Here is a 27,566-nt window from a genome sequence, read left to right on the forward strand (position 1 = left end):
CACAACTTGTGGTAGTAACACTTCAAACCACAAGAAATCGACGAACTTTTGACAGAATTTCCCCTCTACAAAGGAAATGTATGAAATGCTATAGAATTAGAAAGAAGAGAATTGCAAGAGGAGAATGAATGCTCAATGCAATTGGTGTACCCAAAATCATGTCCATAGGGTTCTATTTATAGATGTATAAAGGGTGCAAATGAAGTGGTGTGGGCCAAAACATGCATCATTTCAAAAAAGTTGCAACACTTGGCCAAAACTTGCACCTTTCGAACAGTTGCAACACTTCATTTTTTCCAACTTTGGTCTGCAATTTCTCATTCATCCGGAATTAGTTTCAAGAGTCCAAATATACTACGACGATCTACTCGACGAGTAGAATAAGTTGGTCTATTTACTTTTGTAATTTGACTAATGGATCAAGTCCGAATATTTGGTCGAAATTGACACATAGTCACATTTCATTTTCCAATTTTTACACACCTTTTCATTTAATATTTGAACCAATTTCTACAATCCCCCACATGAATGAAAATTCGGGTACGTATATGCAAATGCGATAATATGATGCAATGTAGAGAGAGTGCGAAAAAATACTGTATCAGGGATGGTGGCTTCTGGCCTTGAACCTCCCTTAGTGAAACACTATCTGACTTACTCGGCTAATTGGTGAACCATAGGTCTTGAACCACTCAGCCTTTGGTGTAAGTCAAGACAACAGTTCTCACACAGATATCTTCCCTATTCTGTACTTAATTCTCATGACTTGGTTCATTTTGGCCCTGAACCCTTCTTGGTTTCATAAGTGTTTAAAGAATTCAAACTTTAAACAATTCTTATCGAAGCGGCCCCACTTCACACTTACATAGGTGACCTCCTATTAAGAGTATTTTGCCCTACTCCACTTGATTTAATCAAGATATAGGAATCATTAAAAGATAATCTTAGCCTTTATTTACTCTGCAGAAAGCACTTTAGTATCATAGGAATGAGTTAGGAATTCTAATTTCCTAAGTGCTTCATGGAATTTTCACAACTTAGTTGTCCTTTTGAACTAAGATCTTGGGATCTCCAGTCAACAAGGTAGGGTTACCATTGTAAAAACTCTTACGTAGTAGGCTTTAATCCCATTCCTCTCGATAGGCAACACATTTGATCTCTAGGCAAACTTTTCGTCAGTGGATCTGCAATATTCTCCTTTAATTTCACATAATCTATGGAGATAACGTCATTTGAGATCAGTTGCTTAATGATATTGTGTCTATAACGAATATGTCTAGACTTACCATTATACATGTTGCTTCGAGCCCTTCCAATTGCTGATTGACTATCACAATGTATACTTATCGCAGGTACTGGCTTGGGCCAACATGGAACATTTTCTAAAAAATTTCGAAGTCATTCTGCTTCTTCTCCAACTTTGTCCAAAGCAATAAATTCAGATTTCATTGTTGATCGAGCTATGCACGTTTGCTTTGTTGATTTCTATGATATAGTAGCTCCACCAATGGTGAATACATAACCACTAGTAGACTTGGAATCCTTCATATCGAATATCTAATTCACATCAAAATATCCTTCTAGTACTGCAGGATATTTTGTGAAGTGTAATCCATAGGTTAAGGTATATTTCAAGTACCTTAAAACCCTCGTCAAAGCCTTCCAATGATCACGGTTTGGATTACTTGTAAATCTACTAAATTTATTCACCGCAAAAGCAATATCCGGTCGAGTGCAGTTTGTAATATACATAAGATTGCCAATTATTTGTGAATACCTTAGTTGTGATATGCTTTCTCCTGTATTCTTGACTAAGTGCATACTCGGATCAAGAGGAGTTTTCGTAGGATTTTCCTCAAACACGTCAAACTTTTTAAGTACTTTTTCTATGTAGTGAGATTGTGAAAGTACAATTTCATCCTGCATTCTAGAAATTTTAATCCCTAGGATTACATCTGCCACACCCATATCTTTCATATCGAAATGCTTTGTTAGCATCTTTTTGGGGTTAAGCAACATTTCGTGACTATTGCCCATTATTAACATGTCGTCCACATATAGACAAACAATTACATAGGCATATGGTGTATGTTTAATATATACACATTTGTCACATTCGTTGATCTTTATTCCATTTGACAACATTATTTTGTCAAACTTTTGGTGTCATTGTTTAGGAGCCTGTTTTAATCCATACAAGGACTTAACAAGTTTACACACTTTGTGTTTTTGGTTAGGAGAAACGAACCCTTCATGTTGCTCTAACTCACCATTTAGAAATGCTGTTTTTACATCTATTTGATGAATCTCAAGATTGTGTATTATCGCAATTGCAATTAACAACCTTATCGACGTGATTCTAGTCACGGGTGAGTAGGTATCAAAGAAATCAAGTCCTTCCTTTTGCCTATATCTTTTAGCAACCAATCTAGTCTTATATTTATCAATGGATCCGTCAGTTTTCAATTTCTTTTTGAATATTCATTTGCATTCTAAAGGCTTATTACCGGGAGGTAAATCAACCAACTCTCATGTATGGTTTTGCATTATAGAATTTATCTCATTTTTAATAGCTTCTTTCCAATGCAGTGCTTTCGGTGTAGACATTGTTTCATCGAAAGTTTTTGGATCATCCTCTACCATATAGGTTAGAAAATTTGGGCCAAATGTTTTGGAAGTCCTAGCCCTTTTACTACACCTTGGTTCTTCCTCATTTGAAGTTCCATTGGTAGTTTCATACGTTCTCTTGTTAGAACTCGTATTTTCCTTACCTTTGCAAGGAAAAATATTTTCAAAGAATGTCGCATTCCTTGATTCAATTATGGTCCATTCGTGTACGTCTTGTATTTCGAATTTGTGTACAATAAATCGATATGCACTACTATTATTGGCATATCCAATAAATATGCAATATATCGTTTTAGGACCGATTTTCACTTGTTTAGGCTTAGGTACCTCAACCTTAGCCAAACACCCCCACACTTTCAAGTATTGATATGATGGAGGATAGTCTTTCCATATTTCATATGATATCTCTTCTATTTTCTTAAGAGGTATTTTATTAAGAAGACTATTTTCCGTTAAAATAGCCTCCCCCACACGTTCTGTGGTAAAGCCAAACTTATTAACATGACATTCATCATTTCTTTAAGTGTTCAGTTTTGCGTTCTGCAACACCATTTGATTGAGGAGAGTAAGGTGCCGTTGTTTGATGAACAATTCCATGTTCAGAAAAAAAGTCTTCAAACGGTGCCCCAAATTCACCTCCTCCATCACTACAAATATTTTTTTATTCATTTTTCAAGTTGTGTTTCAACTTTAATCTTATAGGTTTTGAATGCATCTAAAGCTTCTTCTTTACTTCTCAAAAGAAAGACATAGCAAAACTTTGTATAATCATCAATAAATGTCACAAAGTATTTCTTACCACCTCGAGTTTGTACAAATTTTAGATCGCATATATCGCTATAGATCAATACAAGAGGGGTTGTGTTCCTTTGTATTGAATGAAACGGTGTTTTAGCCAATTTTGCTTCAACACATATTTTAAATTTATGATTAGGATTGATTTTATGCGCCGGAATTAAACTTTGATTCATTAGTTTGCACAACGATTTGTAATTCACATGTCCTGATCGACTATGCCACAAACATGAAGGCTCAGGCAAGTAAACGGAATTTATAGTTTTATTCATAACGACTTGTTTCGGTACAATTGCAAGAACGTTCAACTTGAACATTCCATCACACATGTATCATTTCCTTGCATACATCTCATTTTTAGACAACACAAATTTATCGAATACAAATATAAGTTTACAATCATTCTTGCTAAGTAGAGACTCGGAGACTAAATTCTTTCTTATATCTGGCACATGTAGGAAGTTGTTGAGGACGAGTTCTTTCCCGGATGTCATATTCAAAGTGACTTTGCTTTGTCCTTCAACTTTGGAGCTTGCAGAATTTTCCATGTATAGTTGTTCCCCTCAATTCTTGATAGTTGGAGAATATCCCCTTGTCGGCACACACATGGTGGGTAGCGCCGATGTCAATCCACCATTCTCTAGTATTTCCAATCATGTTGCATTTGGACACTATTGCAGATAAACTCATTTCTTGCAGTCCAACGGATAGAGTGTTATTTGCAACCATGTGGGCTTGAGCATTCTTCTTTGGCTTTCAATATTCACTTGAACGATGTCCAGCCTTGCCATAGTTGTAACAATTCTCTTTGAACTTCTTAGCCTTCTTGGAATTGTCTATTCGCGGTGCATAATTAGGAGCCTTTCGTTTCTTGTTTGTTGCCTATGATTCTATTTCAACAAAATTTGCACCATCTTGATCAATCGGCCTCCGTTCGATTTTTCGATTGTTCTCTTCAATCCTCAAGCGCACAATTAATTCTTCCAAGTTCATTTCCTTGCATTTGTGCTTGAGGTAATTTTTGAAATCTCTCCACATAGGAGGGAGTTTCTCAATAATGGCAGTCACTTGGAATGATTCACTCAATTCCATTTTTTTGGCATGGATGTCGTGTAACAAGACTTGAATCTCTTGCACTTGACCAATTGCGATTTTAGAATCCACTATCTTGTAATCCAAAAATTTGCCAACAATGAACTTCTTTGTTCCGGCATCATCGGTCTTGTACTTTGTCTCCAAAGAATCTCATAGTTCCTTGGCTGATTTCTTTGAACTATACACCACATATAGTGTATTATCCAATGCGTTTAGGATATAGTTCTTGCATAGGAAGTCCGAGTGTTTCCATGCATCCAAAGTAATAATCGATTCACGATTATTTTCCCTTTCTTGTACAGCCGGTGCAGTTTCCTTTAGAAATTTAGCCAAATTAAGAGTGGTGAGATAAAACAACATCTTTTGTTGCCACCTCTTGAAGTCTACTCCTACAAATTTTTCCGACTTTTCCCCATGTGGGATAGTAGTATTATGCAACGGTATGGCCACGGGTGGTACCACATTATTGGAACCATTTCGACTTGACGAAATCCCGATGGTAGTCATTTCTGTTACACAAACAGAAGTTTAACAAAATGATGATAATATCGGTGGAGGAATAGTACACAAAGTACTATTCAAACAAAGTAATGTTTGTCCACAATCAACCAAAAAGACACAAATTTGTCTTAAGATTGTTGGAGACGACTAATAAAAAGGGTTATGTAAGGGTTGGTTTTTTATATATTTGTTTGACCAGTTTTAACCATTAAGAGCGTGATCAAAACACAATTTATATGAATGAAAAATTGGATAGAGTTTCGGTATAAAGATTACGCAAAACAAGCATTAAGAATGAGTAGAAAAAGAGAATAATCCAAGGTTAGACGTTATCTCTTTCCTTAAGATAAATTGCCCCACTACGGTGCTCACGGTGAATGACACTTGTCTCCCAAGATACAATGGATTCACAACTTGTGGTAGCAGTACTTCAAACCACAAGAAATCGACGAACTTTTGATAGAATTTCCCCTCTACAAAGGAAATGTATAAAATGCTATAGAATTAGAAAGAAGAGAATTGCAAGAGGAGAATGAATGCTCAATGCAATTGGTGTACTTAAAATCATGTTTATAGGGTTCTATTTATAGATGTAAAAAGGGTGCAAATGAAGTGGTGTGGGCCAAAACATGCATCCTTTCAAAAAAGTTGCAACAATTGGCCAAAACTTGCACTTTTCGAAAAGTTGCAACACTTCATTTCTTTCAACTTTGGTCCGCAATTTCTCATTCATCCGGAATTGGTTTCAAGATTCCAAATATACCACGACGATCTACTCGACGAGTAGAATAAGTTGGCATATTTACTTTTATAATTTGACCATCGGGTCAAGTCCGAATATTTGGTCGAAGTTGACACGTAGTCGCACCTTTTCATTTTCCTTTTTTTTTACACACCTTTTCATTTTCCTTTTTTTTTTACACACATGTCATTTAATATTTGAACCAATTCCTACAAAAGCTAGTGAGCATAACGTGTGTTTATGATTTTCAATACTCGATGTATATACTAAATTGTGCAATATATGGCAAGTGAAATATGATGCATACTTTGATTTCAGTTGCTAATTTTAAATTTGGGCATGCTGCCTAAAGCAAGCAAGTGAAATACCGTCAACTTTGACATCCATTGATGTGTCATAAGAAAAAAAGAAAGACATAATGAACATTCATCGGCCACTCATTTTTCTCGTGACCGTATATCTAAAATAAAATAACGGATCGAATTATAATTCCAACTCTCCATCACAATCTACAGAGCAAATTCATTGTTACACTTGCTAAAATTCTAATAGAATGAATTGCCTGACAAGGGTAAAATACTGGGGACCAAATTGTCCGAAACAAAAATTGAGGAACCTTTCACACAAATACTGGGGGCTGGAAGGCAAATTTTGGGGCACACGTGGGTTAAAATAACACATGCATACACCCATACGGGTGCGAGAATGTTTGGCTCTATCAGGGCGTAGATAATTTCTGCCTCTTTTTGTTAATTTCGAATTTTGTTAGGGGCATTTTGGGGAATGTATAGGGTACGATTTTGGGGTTTTTTAAGACCCAAAAAGTGAGATGAAAGCTCATAACTAATTAATTACTACATTCAATACAAACAAAGGTAAAGAAGAGGCAAAAGGGAGGGGAAAAAATCAAGAAAAGTAGAGAGATTTTGAGGAAAAATCAAGAATCCAACCAGGGGACAAGTTCTACATTTTATCTTGTATTTAATTCATTATTTTCTCTAACTTATAATTTTTTATTTTTTGTCATTTATATATAATGAGCTAAACTTTTGACGTTGAGAATTGAGATGATTGAAGTAGTTTAATATAGCTTGATTAATTTAATAATGTTAAAGTACTTATTTTTATGTGTAATAGTATTATTGTATTTAATGATTTTCATTTAGTTGGCCATTAAATAATCGCGTTGAGTAAGTGTACACTCTTTGAGTAAAAATTGTACATTTTAGATCAAGTAGTAAATACATTGGTTCTTATCAGAGATAGAGATATATGCATAATCTTAGGTGGCCCATTGAGTTATTTTCATAAATAATTAATGCAATCTATTGAGTTTTAATCGACACAGAAGATCTGGTAGATTAAATCAATCGATTAGGACTAATTTCACTTGAAATAGGTAATTAGTTAAAATAATAAAATTTGGTCTAACATATTAAATTGATAATTTGTTAAAAAGCCTGTTGAGAAATTAAATAAGCGATAATTAAGTGAAATTATGAATTCCAACTATTTTAAAATTCAACCTTCCTCAAATTTTAGATTTACTTATCTCGATCATTTTTGTTAGATTGAGGCTATGTTTGATTCCCATTTTCATCAAAATACATTTTTCTATCCCTTCTTTTTAATCACACATTCTTCATTAAAATAATATTAAACGTAAATAAAAAACTTTTCATTATTTTTCATCCACATATTTTCCATCAATATATTATTCCAAAATTCATTTTTTTTTTCATAAAAATGGGTGTCAAACACCATTTTAAAGTTATTTTTATTATTCTCAAAACCGTATTTAATTGTTTGTCTCATTTTTAAAATTAAATTTGTCTATTGTTAATTAAGTAATCATTCCTTGTGAGATCAATAACTCGAATTCGTTAGTCCACTTTATTATTTATACGCGATCTGTGCACTTGCAATAGATGCATTTACTAGCGAACACCTGGAAAGAGAGATTATTGATGAGATCACTTGTGTCATGGCCAAAGAGATCTGCAATAGAGATTGATTTGGAATCCTAAAAGGCAAGAATATACTAGCGTGAATTTTGCATCTTACAATAAATTAGAAATCGGATGCATCATCATTTCGTCTTTTCTAGATTTTCACTGCATGAATTTCCTCTTGGATTATGTCAACTAATTTTGCACGAGTCTTTGGATTCTTATTATGGACGTCTATTCAAAATGGGTTCTCATATGCAAACATGTCCACAGGACCGACGTCCGATGAATTTTTTTGTCGAAAATATTACCAATGTTATTAATCTTGTTGAAAAATTTAAGGTAGTCTTTCATTGCCCCCTGTCGAATATCGTTGAGTGAACCTATTCTTTAGCTGGGGCTAGCTGCGAATGCTTCCTAGTACCACTTTGTTATACCAGCACTTTACATCGGAGGTAGGGACGGATTCAGAGTCTGATGAGCACTCGAGGCTGTGCGTGCTGGATCCATTGAGAACAATTTTTTTTGTTGACATTAGATTAAAATTTTAGCTAATATTATTGGTAATTCATTTAATTTTCAAACTTTTCTATTAGCTCAATTGGTTAGAGCTTACATTTACATATTGGAAGTCCTTGGTTTGAATCCCTGACCAACAAATTTGTTGTGCAATATTTTTATTCTACTATTTTTACCAAAATTCAATGGGGAGGGAGACTAAAAAAGATTCGAACCTGTGACCTCTTGCAAAGCTTATTATAAGCTTAACCACTAGGTCACAATGTTCAATCTTGTAATTTTTTGCAAGTATAATTTTAAAGTTTCGAATCTTTACTCTTCCTTTGAATTATGCAGTATATGACAACAATGTCATTTGATGAGTCTGGTTTATTCTTATAACAGAATTATATATATTCAATTTAAACAAAATAATTGTTATATTTAAACCTTAGGCCTTATTTGATTTCTATTTTCTTCAAAATACATTTTTTTTCTTTTCTTTTCAACCAAATTCTTCAATAAAATAATATTATACGCAAATTCAAAACTTTTTTTAATCATATTCTTCAATAAAATAATATTATGTGCAAATTCAAAATTTTTCTTTATTTTTAGTCACAAATTCTCCATCAAATTACTATTTCAAAATACATTTTTTTTTTTACCTATATGTTACCTATATAATACGACCCAAATTGTTAGCACCAAGATTGTTGAGCCAAGGGAAGGGAGTTGGCCTGTGAAAGACAAGCTAGGAGAGATTTGGCCAGAATTAAATATGAAAATAAAAGTGTATGCTAAAGAAAAAAAAAGTTGAATCACAACCTTGAGGGCCCCCACCTCCCTATCCCTGGAGCATCGTGAGGGAGGTAAATCGCAGGATGTGTCCCAGCAGGCCAATGAACAAGAATTTGCCCGTTCAATGATGCCCATAAAAAGTTCAATTCCATATCTCAAGAATCGAACTCTCACACTGCGGCTGTCAGCAATGACGTTAACCTTTACCTAATATATATAGAAGAGAGATTATCAAGGAACAAGTTACTATGCATGCCAAAAAAAAAACTCACTCCACATGTCACACACTGATTAGTTGGTCTACCTCTCCAAGTTAGGGTAGGTTTCTTATGAGTTTTTGCTTAATTGAGTTTCCTTGTAGAGATTGACTCTGGGAGATTTTCTTGATCTCTGAAGATCATGTGTGGATATCTAAGAACCTGATAAGGTAGCTTCCTCATTGAAGACTTCCTTTCTCGCAAGTGCGAGTGAAACGGCGAAAGCCTACTTCGCCCATGGTCATCAGCAATCACTATTTCGGCCGAAGGACAATTCCGCACGAAGACCAGAAGGATGATGACATCATAAATGCGTCATAATCTTCTCTTATCATGATGGCGAACACGTGGGCTGCCACGTGGCGTTCGCTACCATGCTAGTGCTCACGTGAATCCCTCACTGCATGAGGGGTGTAATAAACCTAATAATGGATGAGCTTTCTTTCAGGATTTATGGTCTGCAAGCAATTATAGGCTATGATTAAGGAGAAGTTAAGAGATAAGGCAGCCACCTTTAATTTGATAAACTAATCCCTGAAAATTACATCTCTTATTCTCTCCTACACTTCTCTCAATTAATTATCCACAGGCAATCAAATTTGTTTTCACTAGGAATTCATCAAATTTATAGCAGCATTAAACATGAGTCTCAATTGCCTTAATTGCCAAGCCATGATAAGGACAGATTCAGACAAGGATCTTAGAGAATTTCTATCCATTAATATGGAGAAACCACATTTGAGCCTGTGGTTGGCAAACCGGCTGCCTCATGATCATGCCGTAAAGAAGTCGCCTCATCTTGTTCATATGACTGGACCCATTGCTGGTTTTGATGGTGAAACCGGCATGCCGAGGTTGGCGAGAAGTAGTGGGATGAGAAGAGATTGGAGCTTTGAGGATCCGCGACAAAGAATCAATGGATGATTATCACACAATTTTTGTTTGCTTGGTAAGGACAACTAAATAGAAATAAAAGAATGAGAGAATGTTAAAATTTCGTTTATTATAATGTCCAATCATATTTAGTACTATTTACTTTCTGTAAAATTTGTGTCCATAGAATATTTCTGTAAAAATTGCTTGTTGATTTGTTCATCTGGTTTGTTTGAAAAAGATTAAGTTGTATTTGTGGGATATTTGTTGTTTGGTCTCCTCTTTTTGTATTCACTTTTATTAATTTTACATTCTTGAAATGAAAATCGTATAGATTTATGAATAATGCTAATCATAGGTGTAGTTCAAGTGAACGTTACTCATTTGATAAATTGGAAGGGTCAATCGGGCTTTTATTTTTGTTTCTATATTGATAAAAATGAGTATAGCCCACATCAATCGTCACGATTACATGAAAGGCCTACAATTATGGTTGTTTATGAATAACATTACTCTGAATTTAGTCTTGGGTTCCATTAATTTCTCATTTTGTGCTACCTCATGACCATATGTCTTCAATAACTTGACAATAAGAAAACTATGATTGAATTGAAATCTCAAATCTTTAAAAAGTTACAATTGATGTGATTTGAGGAGAAATAAATCATGTAGTAAGAGAGCTTGGTTTTTGTTATAAAAACGTGAGAACATGCTGTTAATTAACAATGTTTTCATGAGACTACCAGGAACAGTGTGTGTGTGTGTCTCTCTCTCTCTCTCTCTCTCTCTCTCTCTCTCTCTCTCTATATATATATATATATATATATATATATATATAACGTTATTAAAGTTAGATTTATATAATTTTGGAGGTTGCGTATAAAAAACTCGTCCCTTACCTCTGACTCTATGCATGGCAATATGAACTTGACAAAATACCCGTCTTACATTGTACTACCTTGATTGGACAGGGGACTTACCCATTAGATGGGAAATTAGATAGGAACTGTTAATTTTCTTTTTCAAAGTTAAATTATATTTAAAACATATAAATAAATTAGCAAATGAAAAATAGGACAAAAAAATGAAGATATTTCAATCTCAACTCCGTCTTTCAAAAGTCCACAAAAGCAATAGAGCAAGTACAAGAAGGGCCGGACCGCCTTACTCCATTGCCATTCCTAATAATGGAGCAAGAAATAATATCCCTTCATCTTTGTCACAATCTTTGCCGTGAAGAAATGTAGAGAGGATTCTCAAATGATGGTCAAAATGGTGGCTTCGGAATTGAAACCTTCTCTTTTTCCTCTCTTTGTTCTCTATTTGGTCAATGTTATGCATTGCCATGATCAAAGCATTCATATCTACAATCACAATTATTGCTACTAAAAACTAGGGGGTTGACAAACTTCTTTCGATATGCAATGAGATCGTTCGATGACTTTTAAAAAGTTAAAAGGAACTTTTGAACTTCAAAAACTCAACCAACTTGGCATGACTTTGAAAAATCCAAAATGAACTTTTGAGATCCAAAAGTTACTTCTAAATCCATTTAGATAATTCTATGAAAGAATTCTTTCAGTTAGAAAAAACTGGTCCGATGCGACTTTTTTCTAAAAATACTTCGAAAGGGTAGACTCTTTTAAAAATTAGCTTCCAAACAAAAATTAAGATAAATTATTTCAAAAGATCTTCTACAAAAAGCCAAAAAGCAAAAGCAAAAGTGATACCAAATTATACATTGTTTCCACCTCAACAAGTTTCATAAATTATGAAGTTGTGATTGATTATTGAACGATGCAGGAAAGTAATTTCACAAATCTCAGATTAGTTTAGCCACAGAGACTTCACAACAGACACCCAGAAGCTAGAGATACAAAAAATAATACACATCAAAGATGCATTTAATCCATGGGAAAGATTCCATGAAAGGGGGTTTCTTAAGACAAAAGATCTCAAAACGCCCTATTTTTCTCACATCACAAGTTACTTCAGCCGATAACCATGTTTTACTAAGTGCCTCTACGAGTCTTGCCAAGTGCCAACAATTCAAACAAAAAACGAGAATGTTACTGTCCAATTCGTTTGTTGATTTCTTTAATCTGCAATAGCAACACCAACAACGGGAAAGAAACAAATTTGAAGTTCCAGTAAGGACTACTAACAAAAGAAGCCAACAACGATAACTTACTCATATTACATGATTTCTATAGCAATTCCCTTTCCATTAAAAGCTCCTCCTAAGACAAGAAGTTATCGAGCAATTATTAACATTGGCTAGACAATCACACTAACCCAGAAAAAAGCCTGGCCTCGGCCACTTTAGATTTTCTTGCTCCTGGCCTCTGCTTTCCAGTGCCTGCGGCTTGGCACTGATCTCTGTGCTGTATTATCTTCTGGGACAAGATCACTGGATTGAATTCCATTTTTCATCTCCGAAACTACCGTTAGACCTGACTGCAAGGTGGGCACCAGACTACCATCAAGTGTTGGTGTCCCAAAATTATTCGGGCGGTTAGATCTGACTTCTTGTTCCGTATTTATTTGGACCCTTCTAGCATCTCGCTTCCAGTCTCGTTGGCAGTGAACACGGGTCACAATATCTGGGGAAGTTACACTTTGGGAAACCTTTACTTGCAGCGGAGCAGATTGGTTTTCAGTAGACACCTGATGAAACTGAACTGGAGTAGATTGATTACTGATTAAAGCCTTCTTCAAATCAGTCTCATGACGTTTCCGAGCCCTATATCGACGCTGCCTTTCTCGGTTCTTCAGACGACGAGTCAAAAGGTCATCATGGTTTCTAGTTTGTTTTTCATCAACAGGCTTTATGAGAGAACCGTTTGGCATAGAAGTATTACCATTTTTAACATTATCCATGTCTTCAAACAAAGGTCAAATGATCTGCATTGGCGTTCGAAGGATAAAATGTGTTTCTGAACCATACAAGATTAACCCTTCTCTTCATGAATCAAGCTAATTTGATTGACCAAATATCTATTCATCAAGGTATTCAAATATCAGTTGCTGTACATAATCCACCGCATCGTGTCAAGCTGGGATATAGAAGACTTGTATTGTAAACACAAATTTAGAATCATTTGACAAACCTATTTGTGCAAAACAAATGGCACCCAAACTAATAACGCAATTTTAGCAAGAAGGCAGCACATTAACATAAGCTAAACTGAAAAAACAGAGGAAAAGGGTTCCTATATAAAAGAGGAAAGAAAATGTGCCGTGACAGAGAATAAAAGATAGAAGATGTATAGAGCTTAGGAGTTCAGCATAAGGTTCATGCAACATTAAAGTTGAGCACCAGGCAACAAACTCAGCTGCATTGCCTTTCAACATGTATGCCTCAACATTCTAGTTATTTTATTAAGAGAACGTGTAGTTGAAAATGAATTTGTTGAAAAATATATTATTGAAAAATGGGGCTCAGACAAGGGCTAATTCCAAACACAAGTCGGAATTTCATTCCATCAACATGTTTAGTATCAAAACTACAAATGGTAAAAAGATGCAAGTAAAACTCAAGTAAAATGAGTTTCCCAAACACTAGAGGTAAGAAAAATGGGCAGTGAGATAAGATTCAGAAGTCCAAACAAATATGGCCTCCATAAAAACACGAATGAAAAATGACAAACAATTATCTTGTCTGTGAGGCTATTTAAGAACTGGGAAATTTCCTGCTCTCACCAGGATACAAATAATCATTCATGGGGAATATACATTTGGAGATGAAATGGTGGAAAATGTATTTGGGTTGAATCACCCAAATTTAGTAATTAGAGTTTGCCCCAAAGGGATCCCAATTTTCAATGGAGGGGAGTCTTGCACAAAGGCAGGATTAACAAAACACACGTGCTGCCGCCTATTAGCTTGGCATGACCAACATTTTAATTTGCTGACCCTAGCTCAAAATGTAGTCAAACCTGTGACTGGCCAAGCCCTAATGTTGCGATCTTTCAAACAATTGACTGTTGCCGAAAGGATTTCTAAAGGGTCAATGTTTCCAAGTGTTGAGACCCTTAAATTGAATTTAAACCTTTAGACCGCTGCAATAAGCCCAACAAGTGTGTAGCCCAAGCCCCATGCCTTCTAACCAAAATGACCTATTTTTTTGCGAAAAATCAGTTCTTCCGTAATTGACAACTTTTCATCTTTAATCTCACCTTAAGGAGACAATTGGTAGAAAACTTCAGTACTACGGGGAACATATTCCTCTTATAGCATGTGTGGCAATGCTTTTAAGTAGCATGTGTGGCAATGCTTTTAAGTACTTATAAGATGTGGATAATAAATGAATAGCAAGTTGTAGGTCCTATGAAATGTATGGACAAAAATTATGTTTGAATAGCTAAATTATAATTCAAGTTTCACCAAGCATGCACTTAAGGAGATATTTTGAATTTAGCTTTAGATTACTATAATTCTAACCAGTTTCTAATTGCATGGCCAAAAATTGCAGTATACCTCCAAGCATAAGATAGGAAAAACATATATTTCATTAGTTAGTCATATAATTCATGTCATTGTTTATCGTGTAAAACAAAAATATTGTATCTTAAAACAGAACTGACATGAATTTAAGCGTGTCCTTGTCTTCCCAACATTAACTTGCATTCAGGTAAAACAGATATGTCAAAAAATGTTCCCACCTTAATTATCAGTCCCTTCATTTATTAAAAATAAATTCTCTTTGGTTTACTAATTTTCAGCTGGTAACATGAATTCAAAGGCCTTTTATTCACTTCATAAGAAACTCTTTCACAAAATGTTGAATTGATGACAAAACCCAACTAAGACTTCAACTTTAGTGGCAAGATTTAAATTTATTTTTCTTAAAGTAACGTGCTTTGGGTGATTATGATTTCTTTTTTACTTGAGAAAATCAGAAGTCCATTTAAAAGTCAAGCAAGAACTGTAAAATCAATTATTTTTAGTTAGAAAATATATTAATTAGAAAAATGTTAATTTAAAGACATTGAATTTAGCTTAAGTCTATTGACAGGCGTAAAGGCATTATTATAGTTAGGGTAAGTTTAGCAAGAATTCTAGTGATGAGATTCTCTATTTAAAAAGTAAAGGACTAAAATATTTTTTGATTAGGTAAAATTTAAATAATAAACACTAAGGGGGTGCTCAGAGTAAGAGAGATTCACTCTTCTATACAATTGCTAAGAAATTGTCGAAAGAAGATACATATGATAATGATATTATCTTAATTGTACAAACAAAAATAAGAGTTAGAAGGGTAGAGATAATTTGGTAAAACCACAATAAGTACTGAAATTTATATTTTCCATATAACGTACTACAGTATAAATAATTCTCTTACTCCCAAATTGTGAGTTGACTTTGTGTATCTGGGCATATGGGAGTGAGTATATGTTATTTGATTTATATATAAAGAGAGAGAAACTACTTATAATGTTGTATCCTAACAACTATACTAAAGAAACTAACTAGAAAATAACTTATGCTGAAATTTTTCAGGAAAAGAAAAACCTTATTCATACTCTAAATTGAAAGCATCTACTTGTAAAAACAAGTCATTTAAATTTCAAGTGGCACTATTTTGAGTATGTTAGACTACACATTTTTTATAAAGTAATACACACTAGAACATAAATATTAATCATAAATGCAACATGTTTGCTAATATATGATAAAGAAAGTCTCGGTACTGTGCCTTAATGTTTAAGCAAAGATCTTCTAGTTTTACAATATTGGACATAAACATGAAATTCTGATGAATAATGTTCGAATTAGATTTTGGATGTTTCTCACTTTTTCTTTCCTCGAACCTTTATTTAATAACCAAAAATAAATAAATAAATAATAGAACTAACATGATATATAGCATAATTAACTTGCCCCTACCTCCAAGTCCCTATCATCCTGTATCGCAAGGTTTAGCGCCTAACAAGGGCAAACAGTAACAAGAGACATGAAAGGTCCTGCTTAAGCGTAACTGGTTCAAAATGCAGTCAATTGCCAATTTTTGTCAGCTCATTCATATACGCATGCATAAAATGTGAAGAAATTGTATTGTATAATCATGTTCTGATGGCCCTCCAACTTAAAATTTACATTTCCAGAAGTATGGGATTCGGTGGTTGACTTATTGTCCAATTAAATTATAGATGAAACAGATAGTAAGAAATCCAACAAACTAATGGCTTCCTTTTACACAGAGTGATTCTTGACTTGCAAAAAACCCAAATGGAATGTAGCCATGGAGTACCTCAAGGAGAAAGTAGCAATTGACAACCATAAATTTCGACACAAGTCACGACACAATAAATTAATGTCAATAATAATTTGTCCTACCACCAATAGCAAGAATTCCTCATTAAATTGGCTTTAGACACTAGAGAATACATACTATCACTTCGGACTCCACTAATTTACTCACTTGCCAACCATTGAGGGTCGTCATCAACCTATCACTAGCCTCACTCTTCTTCATCCAGCATATTGACCCTTCTCCCTTTAGTCACTTGCACCTAAAACGGTGTCTATCTCATTAATACCATGCCTATTGTTGAGAATAAATATCCATTCTAGTTTCCTATCAATTCCAAGCCCAATTATTTACAATTACGAATTTTGGGTGTTCGTAACCTGAAAAAAGATCAAAACTTTGTCTTTTTCTTGGCTATTCAAATGTTCAAAATTGTTATCACTAAATTGGCTATTCTTAGCTACATCTTATCTTTTCTTCTTTTTTCTCAAACCCTAATCAACAGAATTGGGGCAAAAGCATGTGTGGATTTGCAGTTTTGCACATTGAACAAAGAGAGAGATACACACCCCTAGGGGAATTCAAATCCTAGCTGCATTCTTGAAAGAGAGATGTCTTAAACCACTAGACAATGGGGCCAACTTGCCCAACCACCCTCATACTATGATCATTGTATGAACAAAAATTGGCAATATAATATAATAGTATGATTAGACTAGCTAGATCTTTCCGTTTTTAAGAATTGTATAGAATATTTTTTGATTTGTCGTCTATATTCATCAATTGCTCATAAGTATACGAGGATCGCCACACTCTATATAGATATAGAAATCTATATTCTTAAAAGTCTACCCTATTTTATTCTTTTTAGTAATACCATTCAATTGCCCTTGTCTACTTGAAATGAAAGTTGGAGAGTATTCATGCCACAAGAGTGGAAGGGACTTTTACCACCTTAGTTCTATGTAAGGATAAGAGCCAGATTAGAAAGGAAAATGGGAGCTTATAATAGTTGTACTTTCGCCGGAGAGCGACTTTTTTTGCTGGGTGGGCTTATCATAAAGTATCTATTTCTTTGAAGAAAGTCATTCGGCTTCTCACTTTAGAACGACTCCAACCTAGAGAAACTTATTTTTTTAAGTGATAGTAAATTCCTCATCGGGGTATCCACTAACTAACACCCCCCCCCCCAACAAAATAGCCGATTGAATGGTTGGATAGCCACTGAAGTGTTCGCTACACTTCCTGCATCCCACTCCCCCATCTTTCTCAACCTATTCACCAGAGTGTGTTAGGCAAGAATCCAACCTAAATCCGTTCAGAGAGCTCTGAGCCCCGATTAGGGCCCCATTAATTTTGATTATAATGGGGGAATTTTTTTTATTTTATTTTTTTATTTCTTTTTTGGTTAAATCCATAACAGCTAGAACATTAGACTAATCGTGTATGTTTGGACATCTCCAGGAGTTGAGTAGCTGCCCACCATCCCTTCTTCCATGAGAGAGGGCTCAAGTGCCGTACGGATATAGTACAACTCAGTATAGCAAAGGACGAATTCGTCGATGTGATGACAAAGCATCCCCAACAATTTGAAGGAGTAATGCAAAACGCTCTAATTTTGATTATTATTTGATGATCCAATCCTATCTTGATCATGCCCAATTACCGTCTTTGACAAAAAGTCCATTCCCAAAGAATCAATCTTTATTTTGTTGTTGAATCTTTCTTTGATAGATTAATGTGTGATATTCTAAATCCTCATTACAAATGTAATCCAAAGTTTGATAGGAAGTTGGAGTCAAGTTCATTCGCCCTACTCTGCCCTGTAAAGACTAATCTAATTCCTTCTTAATCTCTGCTTTGAGCCCTCGTTGGACTTTCTGGGAGTTCTAAACTCTGTAATTCATTGTTGAATCTTTTCGGTTTTCAACATCAATTAAATCACATAGTAGGAATTAAATGAAATACCGAAACAAAAAGAGATACGAATCTACAACGTAATATAAATTTCATAAAGGGAATTAAATAAATTAAAAAAAAAAAAGTTACCTCTTAGAGAGAAGAATGAGCGCGATTATTGGAAGGGATGGGTAGAAGAAAACCCTAAAATGTAAACGGAAGATTGGTTAGTGTTTTTGTCTGGATTCGAACAGGCATTTGTGAGAATGAGCACCATTGGCGGAGGTGAAAGTGGAGCAACCAAATCTGACCCGATTACACAAACGGATGATCCAACGATCCGCAAAAACGTGATTTGGTCCCTAACCTTTATTTTCAGACAACCAGAACCTAAACGTTTACAAATTGACATGAAACCACGTAATCAACAGAATAAAAAAGTTGTCAGTTGCGAATATTATTATATTAACCCCCTGATACCTGAATCCAATTCTCGTCCCTTTGTGTACGACGTTCTTCACCTTTTACAATAGTCCAAAATAAAAAGGACAACATAGAAAAGAGAGATATGAGGGGAAAATATATCCAAACAGCCTAAATAAAAGGAAGGTTTTTGAAAATAAACTAAGAAATGAAAATATTTGAAAAATAGTCTTCAAACAACCATATTTCCAAAAATACCCCTTCTAGAAAAATTGCAACCAAAGCCACCACAATGTATAAAGACCCTCAAATAAGTCCTCAAGAAAATATAAACCAAAAATCTTTAATTAAATTAAATCCAAATATTATAGAAAATTTCATTGATCTAAGAAATGCTACAGAAAATGAATTAAAATATTTAGAAGAAGAAATGAAAGGATTCTTTACAGAATATTTAGATCCAAAATTAAAAAATAAAAACGTTTCTATAGATAATAATACAATCAAAACAGAAAATGAGATATATAAACTAATTCTTAATCTGAGAAGAAGAATTAAAGAACTAAATAAAATCATTAAAGAAAAAGTATTAATAAAAAATAGTGAATTTTATAAATTTTATTGTGACATTTTAAATACTTATAAAGATTTTAATTGTCTTAAAAATATTAACCCCTCCGCTGCACACTCTGACGAAATGGTATCAGAGCCATGTTACGAACCAAAAATTATGATGAATATAGTAGATGAAGAAAATATAATTGAAGAATTTTTAAAAAAAGTTGAAAAACATAAAAAACCTAGTTATCCTTATTTGCCTAAAAATGCCACAAATGAAAATTTTGGAGATATACATAAAAGATTAGAAAACCTAGAACATAATCTACTTTTAGATAAAAGTTTTAAGGGAAAAGATAGGATTATAATTAATTCACCTCAAGATTTTAGGATAACACAAAAAGAAAATATAGGGAAAGAATATGAAGAAAGACAATATATGATAACAGATGTAGAAGAAATAGAACAAAAATTCTTAGAATCTACAGGAGAAGAGTACGAAGAATATAAAAAACAGTTAGAAGAATTAACTGAAAAAATGGAAAATATAAAGATGAATATTAATCCATCTTCAAGTCAAAATATAAAAGTAGAATTTAGTAGTGATGAAGAACAAGATTATTCTTATGGTACTACAATACCACTTAAGGATGGTATTAACCAATATAGAAAAACACAGAAAAGATATACTGAAAATGTAAGAAAACAATCCATAAAAGAAATAAATCCAATGAAATCCTATAATGAACCAATTCACACAACATGAGTATGGTTAGATTTAAACTGTATAGATAAAAATAAGGCTATTGAAACATGGATGAAAAGTACAGATTTAGCAATACAATTTAATAAATGGGAAACATATACAGCTTTTGGATTTATAGAACATACATTCAGAGGAATTGTTTCTGAATGGTGGAGAAAGTTACCAGAAATTATTAAAGGAAGAATAAAATATGGAACAAATAGAACTGAGGTATTAGATAATAAAAATACTTTAAATGAACAAAATATACAGAAAATATTAAAAAGATTTGAAAAAATCTTAAGAACAGAATTTTTAGGAGATAGGCATACTTCTAATGAAGAAGAAAGAAAACAAGATGTATTCCATCAAGGATTCTTAGGAATTTTACCAAGAGTAAATAAAACAATTGTAAGTATGAATTATAAAGAAATGTCTATTAATATAGAAGATACTATAGGAAAAGCAAAAATACCTATAATTACAAAAGAATGGGTAAAACAACAATTATCCAAAATCCCAGAAAATGTAAGAAATAAATTGAAATGTATTGAATTAGGAGGAGTCTAGATAATGATAAAAGGATTCTTTAGAGAAGGCATGAATATACCAATAGAAATCTACTGTATGGACAATAGAATCTTACAAGATCCTAAAGATGCTCTATTAGGAACAGTTGTAGGAAATTTAGTTTATCAGAAAATAATATTTACAGTGAAACCAAATTATGCAATATCTTTAAATGACGAAAATATTGACCAAAGTTTCAATCTATATTATAGGATTGGAAATTTGAAAATGTTACGAAGAAGTAAGGCTATTAGTATAAGCATAAAATTAATTTTTGCTTTTAGTACTAGCCATCATAACAATCTAAGGAAAATAACTAATAACATTATCATACATAAAGATTTTGAGGAATTAGCACAATATATACCTCCCAGAAAATACCAAGAACATGAAGTAACGATACCAGAACAAATAATGCTTGATTTCCATAAACAAGCTAGAGAAATTAACTCTGAAGGAAAACTAATAAGAAGAAATAGTGTAAGCTTAGAAGGAGACAATCTTATTGCAAGATTTCCCTCTAGACAAGACTCTAGGATAAGCAGACTTAAGAATTTAAGTATTGCTGAACCATCAAGTTCACAATATTACATTAAGACAAGATATGTAAACCAAGAAGGATTTAAGAAGAATCTTCTTGTCCTCATAGATACTGGAGCAGATAAAAGCCATGTAAATGCCAAGTTTGTTAATCATTTAATAGACTTTGAAATACCAGAACCATATATATTTAAGGATTATTTGGGAAATAATCTTGAAATAAGAAAATATGTTAAATTCCCTCTTATACTTGTAGGAGAGGATCAGAAAGAATATATTAAAGAAATAATTTTGTACAAAGATGAGTTATATGGAGTAGATCGTTCACCTATTCTACTAGGAATGAACTTTCTTGAGAAATATAGTCCTTATAAAATTTGTCAAGGATATTTAAAAATAACAGTTGATGATAACCCAATTATTATACCAAGAATAGATGAAAATATGAAATCATTGTTATCATGGAAAGAATAATAAGTACTAATCCCATGAGTCCATATATTGAAATTACACTCAATATAAAAAGTTATTGTAGAATTAAATTTCATGCTTACTTAGATACAGGAAATACAATAAGCTTATACTTACCAAATGTACTACCATCTGAACACTGGAAATACAATTCAAAGAAAATAGTCACAACTACAACAGCAGGAGGAAATAAGGTAATATATAGCAAGTATGCTACGCAAGTACCTTTTCTAATTTCCTTTAGAGAAGTATTTGTTGATACAATATACATGTCAACCACAATAGGATGTGATATTTTATTAGGACAAAATTTTCTATTAAAATATGCACCATTTACACAATATATTGATAAGTATATGTTCACAACACCTTGTGCACATAAAATATTTACACCAAAAATAAATAAAGCTGTTACAATTGCATATAGGGATATAAAACATCAGAGTTCCTCAACCCAGCGTGGTGGATGTTGGAGTACAGAAAAATTTAAACCAGTTACAGTCTTAAAAATGACAACAGAAAATAGGTTGGAAAAATTGAAAAAATAAATCTCTGAAACATATTTTGAAAATCCATTAGAAAAATGGAATACAGACAAAGTAAAGGCAAAGATAGAATTAATCAATTCAGACACTATAGTAAGAGTCAAACCTATGAAATATAGTGTTGATGATCAAAAAGAATTTAAAAATCAGATAAAAGAATAGTTAGAAGCCAGACTGATTAGGCCTATTAAAAGTCCACATAGCAGCCCAACCTTTATGATTAGAAAACATAGTGAGATAAAAAGAGGAAAAGCCAGAATAGTAATAAACTACAAAAAATTAAATGAAGTTACTAAGTTTGATGGATATTACTTACCAAATAAGGGCACCCTTATTAAACAAGTACAGAACAAAAAGATATTTTCAAAATTTGATTGTAAGTCAGGATTTTGGCAAATCATGCTTACAGAAGAAAGTAAACCATTAACTGCATTTAGTACCCCCAATCCTTTAGAACAATATGAATGGAATGTAATGCCATTTGGGTTGAAAAATGCACCACAGATATTCCAAAGAAGAATGGATGAGGTAATCAAACCTATTACTCATTTTTGTATTGCATATGTAGATGATTTACTTATTCATTCAAATAATATTGATGAATATCTTGAGAAATTTTGTTATATTATGAAAAGATATGGTATTACACTTTCTCAAAAGAAAGCTAAGATAGCTAGAACAGAGATAGAATTTTTAGGATTATTTATAAAAGAAGGAGAATTGCAATTGCAATCTCACATTGGAGAAAAACTCCAAGAATTTCCTGAAAAAATCAAAGATAAAAAATAATTACAAAACTTCCTTGGTATATTAAATTATGTTGAAGGATTCATTAAAAATTGTGCCAAGTTAAAAAATTATTTTCTTCCAAAGTTAAGAAAAAATATAATGTGGTCTTGGGAAAAACAAGATTCTGAAAATATAAGGAAAGTTAAAAAAGAACTAAAAGTGTTGCCCAAACTTATAATACCACAAGAAGGAGACTTCGTTATCCTTGAAACTGATGCTTCAGATTATTACTGGGGAGCAGTGTTAAAGGTGAAAAAGAATCATAAAGAATATAAATGTGAAAAAGATTGTTCTTGTCCTGAGATACTTGCAGGTTATATATCAGGGACATTCAAAGAGGTTGAAACAAGATATAAGACGAATAGAAAAGAACTCATTGCTGTAAAAAGAGGAGTTCAGAAATATGAGGATTATCTATTACCAAAGAAGTTTTTGATTAGAACTGATAATACTCAAGTTAAAGCATTTTTGAAAAATAATGTTGATCCATCTATTACCAATAGATATATTATTAGGATACAAATTTGGTTCTCATATTTCAAATTTGATATTGAATATATAAAAGGTAAAACTAACCTACTTCCTGATTATCTTAGCAGGAATGGAGTTGGAACAACTAAGGACGAAAGTCCAAATACTTGAGATAAAAGTTTCCTATTTGGAAACCCAAATTCAAAATATCCAAGATAGCCTTCGAGGCAAAAATATAGCCCTTGAGGCAGAAGTTACTTGTACCAAGACTAGTATCCCTTCGCAGGGACTTGTAAATACTAGCGCTCTCCCCGAGGATAAAGGGAAAGAAAATAAGGTAATAGGAACCCCTTTACAGGGAATATTCAAACTTATTACTGGCAATAAAGATACTCAAGATATCAAAAATGAAGGTAGCTCTTCACAGAGCCAAACTCAATCTAAACTTTCTATTGAAAGGATAGATCCAAAAGATATTGTCAAGATATGCCATGAAGCAAAATTTCCCAGAAAAGATAATCATGAAGAAGTAACATTCTTTATTGTTATTTTTAATATTCTTTCAGACTGGTATTTGGAAATTAGAAAGTGGATGAAAACTCTCCACTATTCAAAATACAACAAGATAAATTTTTATCCAAGAGCACCAGCCAATTGGGTTCGAAATTGCTTTGAGATAGGAAATATACTTTGTATATATCCTAGCAAAGATCTCAAAGAGATAGCTCAGCTTCCAACCAACATCAGGAAAGCTGTTAAAAAATATACCGAAGTTGTTAAAACAACAAATATATATATCAGATTTCATTCAGCAACCATGGAGTGGGATCCTATTCTTGAATATATGCATCCATCTTTCCATGTGATCAAAATGGGAATCACAAATCAACATTTTTTACCAACTAATCAAAAGGTTGTTAAAAATGGATATCAAGATATTCTAAATATGATGCCCTACAGATGAGCAAAAGGGTATAAAGAGATATTTGAACATATAACTCAGATAATTACTAAGAAAGAAAAAATATGGGTTTATCCATCTGAAAATCATATTATTTATTCCAATGCAAGAATGGATACCAAAGAAGAAGATATTTGTTATCTCGATCATTTATTATCTGCAATTATATCCAACCAAGTGCACGGATCAGAGGACATGGCTAAAGAATTATGCAAATTACTTTGAAATTACAGCGATCACCATTGTGAATACTGTGTAGTTGAAGATATGAGTCAAGCATCCCTTAATGATGAAGAATTCCCTGCAGAATTCTTTGATTCAAAAATGGAGAAGTGATGGTGACTAAAGTAGCCCTTTATCACTACTTTAATAAAGAAATTTATTAAAGAAAAACTGTGGCTACTAGAAGACAGAAAATAATACAAGAAAAGTCTCTATAATTGTAACTACTCCCCACCAATAGTTACAAGTGGCAGACAAATTCAAAAGATAAGGCATCTAATTTCAAAAAGAAGAGGTCCACCTAACAAGAAGACAATGAAGAATTCGGTGGAAATAAAATGGCCTAACTACTCAACAAAGAAAGATGGAAAACACCTGTCCAAGATAAAATTCTAAAATCTCCTATGAAAAGGGGCATGAAGGAAGGAGGAAGATATCTCGAAATAGCTTATCTCTTAAACATATTGAAGAGAAATCTTTTGTAATCTGTATACACCACTTGTATTCAGAAAAATATTAGATAGCTTGAAGAAAGGAAAGCGTGTAATAAGGTAATCACTTATGGAGTTCTAAATTTCATAAGGTGAGTACCAAAGGTATGTAAATATAGTTTGTAAGCATGTACAATTTCAATTTATGAATATCAAAGTAAAGTTTGTTATGTTCAACAAAGCTTACATAAAAGGATTTCGTTAAATTTCTCATGATTCCTCGGTAGTACAGATAGAGATTTTAAAAGATTTTCAAAACGATGATTTTGAATGGATGTTAGCCATGCCAAAGTACCCGTCTTTGATAAATGGTTTAGGGAAAAAGGCAGTTTTCTAACAAAATTTGTAGCACCTTGTGTGTGAATTATCTTTTAAAATTTCGTTCCAAGTAAGAACTTGATTCTGAAAAGAGTTTGGATAGAGGTGAAAACAGAGACTCTGGATACTGTGAGATAGCGTCTGTGGAAACACGGCTAGTTCTCTAGAATGAGAAGTGCAATCTTAATTGAAAAGCTTTTTGCGGAAGCAGTTGTGGACCCAAATGATTTCAAAAACATTTTAAATATTTACTTGATTCAGAAGATTGATTAAGTACATGCAAAGAATCTATAAGAGCATACTGGAGGGAAAGCCTGTTCATTTCTACTTGATTACTGTAAGTTATTTACATGCTTATGCTTTAATTATTTTCATGAACAATTCACAAGCATCCACTTCCACTACTAATGATGATAATAATCTTATTTTATTTTTAGATGAAAAAGATGTTTCGTTCTTACTTAAATTAGATAAAAAATCTGATAATATATTTCCTATGGGTAAAGAAAAAATTGAAGAAATATATAAAGATATAGATTATAATTGTAGAAATAATATAGGATTTGATTCTGTAGGAATTAGTAGAGAAATAAGAAAAGTAGAAGATATCATAACTAAACATATAAATATACAAGAAGAAATCTCAGAAGGATTATTTAAAGGATACATAACCAAGAAAGGTCAACCAATAATCTTTAAAGAACTATTAACATATAGAGAATATTTAAAGGTGTTCAAAAGATTGAAAAATATATATATAAGACCTGATTGATAGATCCTTAAAGATATAAGATAGATCTTGCAAATAATCTCATTAAGGGTAAAATAGTACTTTTAATAGGAAAGACTATTATGGAAAAAAGGAAGAATTCTCCGGTCATTCTCAAAGTTATCCCGATATAAGGTGCGTGGGAGATGGGTTGGAGAGGCCATGTTTGGCTGAGGTAAATGCTGGGCAAAATCTCTCTTAAGCAACTTATATTCACCAAAAAATATATTTGCTAAAAGAAATTTGCTTTTTTATTAACCGGATTTGAAAGATCTTTAAAACGGGAGAAACGCTAGGTTGTACACCTTTGGTCTACACTTAGTTTGACAGTTCTCTAATATGAAGTGGGGCTCGCGATTCCAAATATTGTACACTTAGAAAATTTCTTGAAAAGGGATGAAAATTTTCCAATTGCTCTCGCCTCGCCCCGCCCCGCCCCGCCCCACATGGCGTCACATAAATGAGACGAGGACGGATATATAGTTCCCACCCGAATTTTCCAATTTCGAATCTTTTAACTTATTTTTATTTTTTAAAATATAAATTGTATTTAAGGAAAAAGTAATATAAACAACAACTAAATACTCGTTCCTAACTACTTCTTGAAAATCTCCAACGGTACGAATGGGTATAACTGCCCTTAGAAGGTCCTGCGCTACTATCATCTCTATCTTTAAAAGCAATAAAAGACTTATCAAACCATTTGAAGTTAGGGATGACAATGGAATGTGTTTGAGGAGAGGATCTCATTCACCATCATCGTTTATGCGTGGTTTGATCAGGACATCCTCAATTCCATTTACTTTTTTGTTTTTTTTTCATTTTTTTTTAATTTATGTTAAGCCTTTTATTTTTTCAAAATTCATTTTCAACCATACATTTTTCAATAAATTAATACTACACTCAAACCTAAAACTTTTCTTTAATTTTTAATCACACATTCTCCATCAACCTACTATTCAAAATTCGTTATTCCCCCAAAATGAGGGTCAAACAAGGGCTAAATATTATATGCAATTATTAAATAATTAAATAAATATTTAACATTGGGAAAGTGAAAAAAATATATGATATCATTTATACATCTTCATCATTTAATATGAATGATATTCTTTCGATGTAGAACCAAATAAAACTGAATAATAAGGTCTCACACTTGAACAATATAAAAATTGAATCTCACGGGTTCATAAAGAAAGTATTATGATAGCTTTCTATAGAAGTGATGGACATAAATTGATATTGGCCTTTTCATTAGATGGACTATGAAGATTTGTGCATGGGAACATTAAATTTAAGGTGATTAAGGGGTCTATTCAATTAGAACTTTTTTGATGACTTTAATGGATTTTTTTTAAGTGATGGACTTTGGGGATTTTCATGAATCTTTTATAAATTTGTA

At 32.9% G+C, this 27,566-nt stretch overlaps 2 protein-coding genes across 5 annotated transcripts; one reads left to right on the forward strand and one right to left on the reverse strand.

The window, feature by feature from the left end:
* Positions 1–9,789: 9,789 nt before the first annotated feature.
* On the forward strand, positions 9,790–10,420 carry LOC111408193. The gene has a single exon (XM_023037989.1). The coding sequence runs from the start codon at positions 9,909–9,911 to the stop codon at positions 10,188–10,190; it is 282 nt and encodes a 93-aa protein (XP_022893757.1). The 5' UTR covers positions 9,790–9,908; the 3' UTR covers positions 10,191–10,420.
* A 1,672-nt stretch (positions 10,421–12,092) lies between these two features.
* LOC111407420 lies at positions 12,093–18,855 on the reverse strand. 4 transcript variants are annotated; one of them, XM_023036880.1, is made up of 3 exons: positions 18,772–18,855; positions 18,442–18,681; positions 12,093–13,210 (listed from the first exon to the last, which is right to left on the reverse strand). In XM_023036880.1, exon 3 carries the CDS (start codon positions 13,017–13,019, stop codon positions 12,462–12,464), a length of 558 nt encoding a protein of 185 aa, XP_022892648.1. In that variant the 5' UTR covers positions 13,020–13,210; positions 18,442–18,681; positions 18,772–18,855; the 3' UTR covers positions 12,093–12,461. The 4 variants fall into 4 exon arrangements, with proteins under 4 accessions (XP_022892648.1, XP_022892646.1, XP_022892645.1 ...); XM_023036878.1 differs by having other exon boundaries at positions 12,093–13,195; positions 18,772–18,854; XM_023036877.1 differs by having other exon boundaries at positions 12,093–13,136; positions 18,772–18,852.
* Between the last annotated feature and the right edge of the window lie 8,711 nt (positions 18,856–27,566).

This window comes from Olea europaea, chromosome 13, assembly GCF_002742605.1.
Source record: "Olea europaea var. sylvestris chromosome 13, O_europaea_v1, whole genome shotgun sequence".
In the NCBI taxonomy this organism is placed as follows: domain Eukaryota; kingdom Viridiplantae; phylum Streptophyta; class Magnoliopsida; order Lamiales; family Oleaceae; genus Olea; species Olea europaea.

Excerpts from the sequence above, each read along its gene's own strand:
- LOC111408193 (XM_023037989.1), top strand. The coding sequence starts at position 9,909 with ATGAGTCTCAATTGCCTTAATTGCCAAGCCATGATAAGGACAGATTCA.
- LOC111407420 (XM_023036880.1), bottom strand. The coding sequence starts at position 13,019 with ATGGATAATGTTAAAAATGGTAATACTTCTATGCCAAACGGTTCTCTC.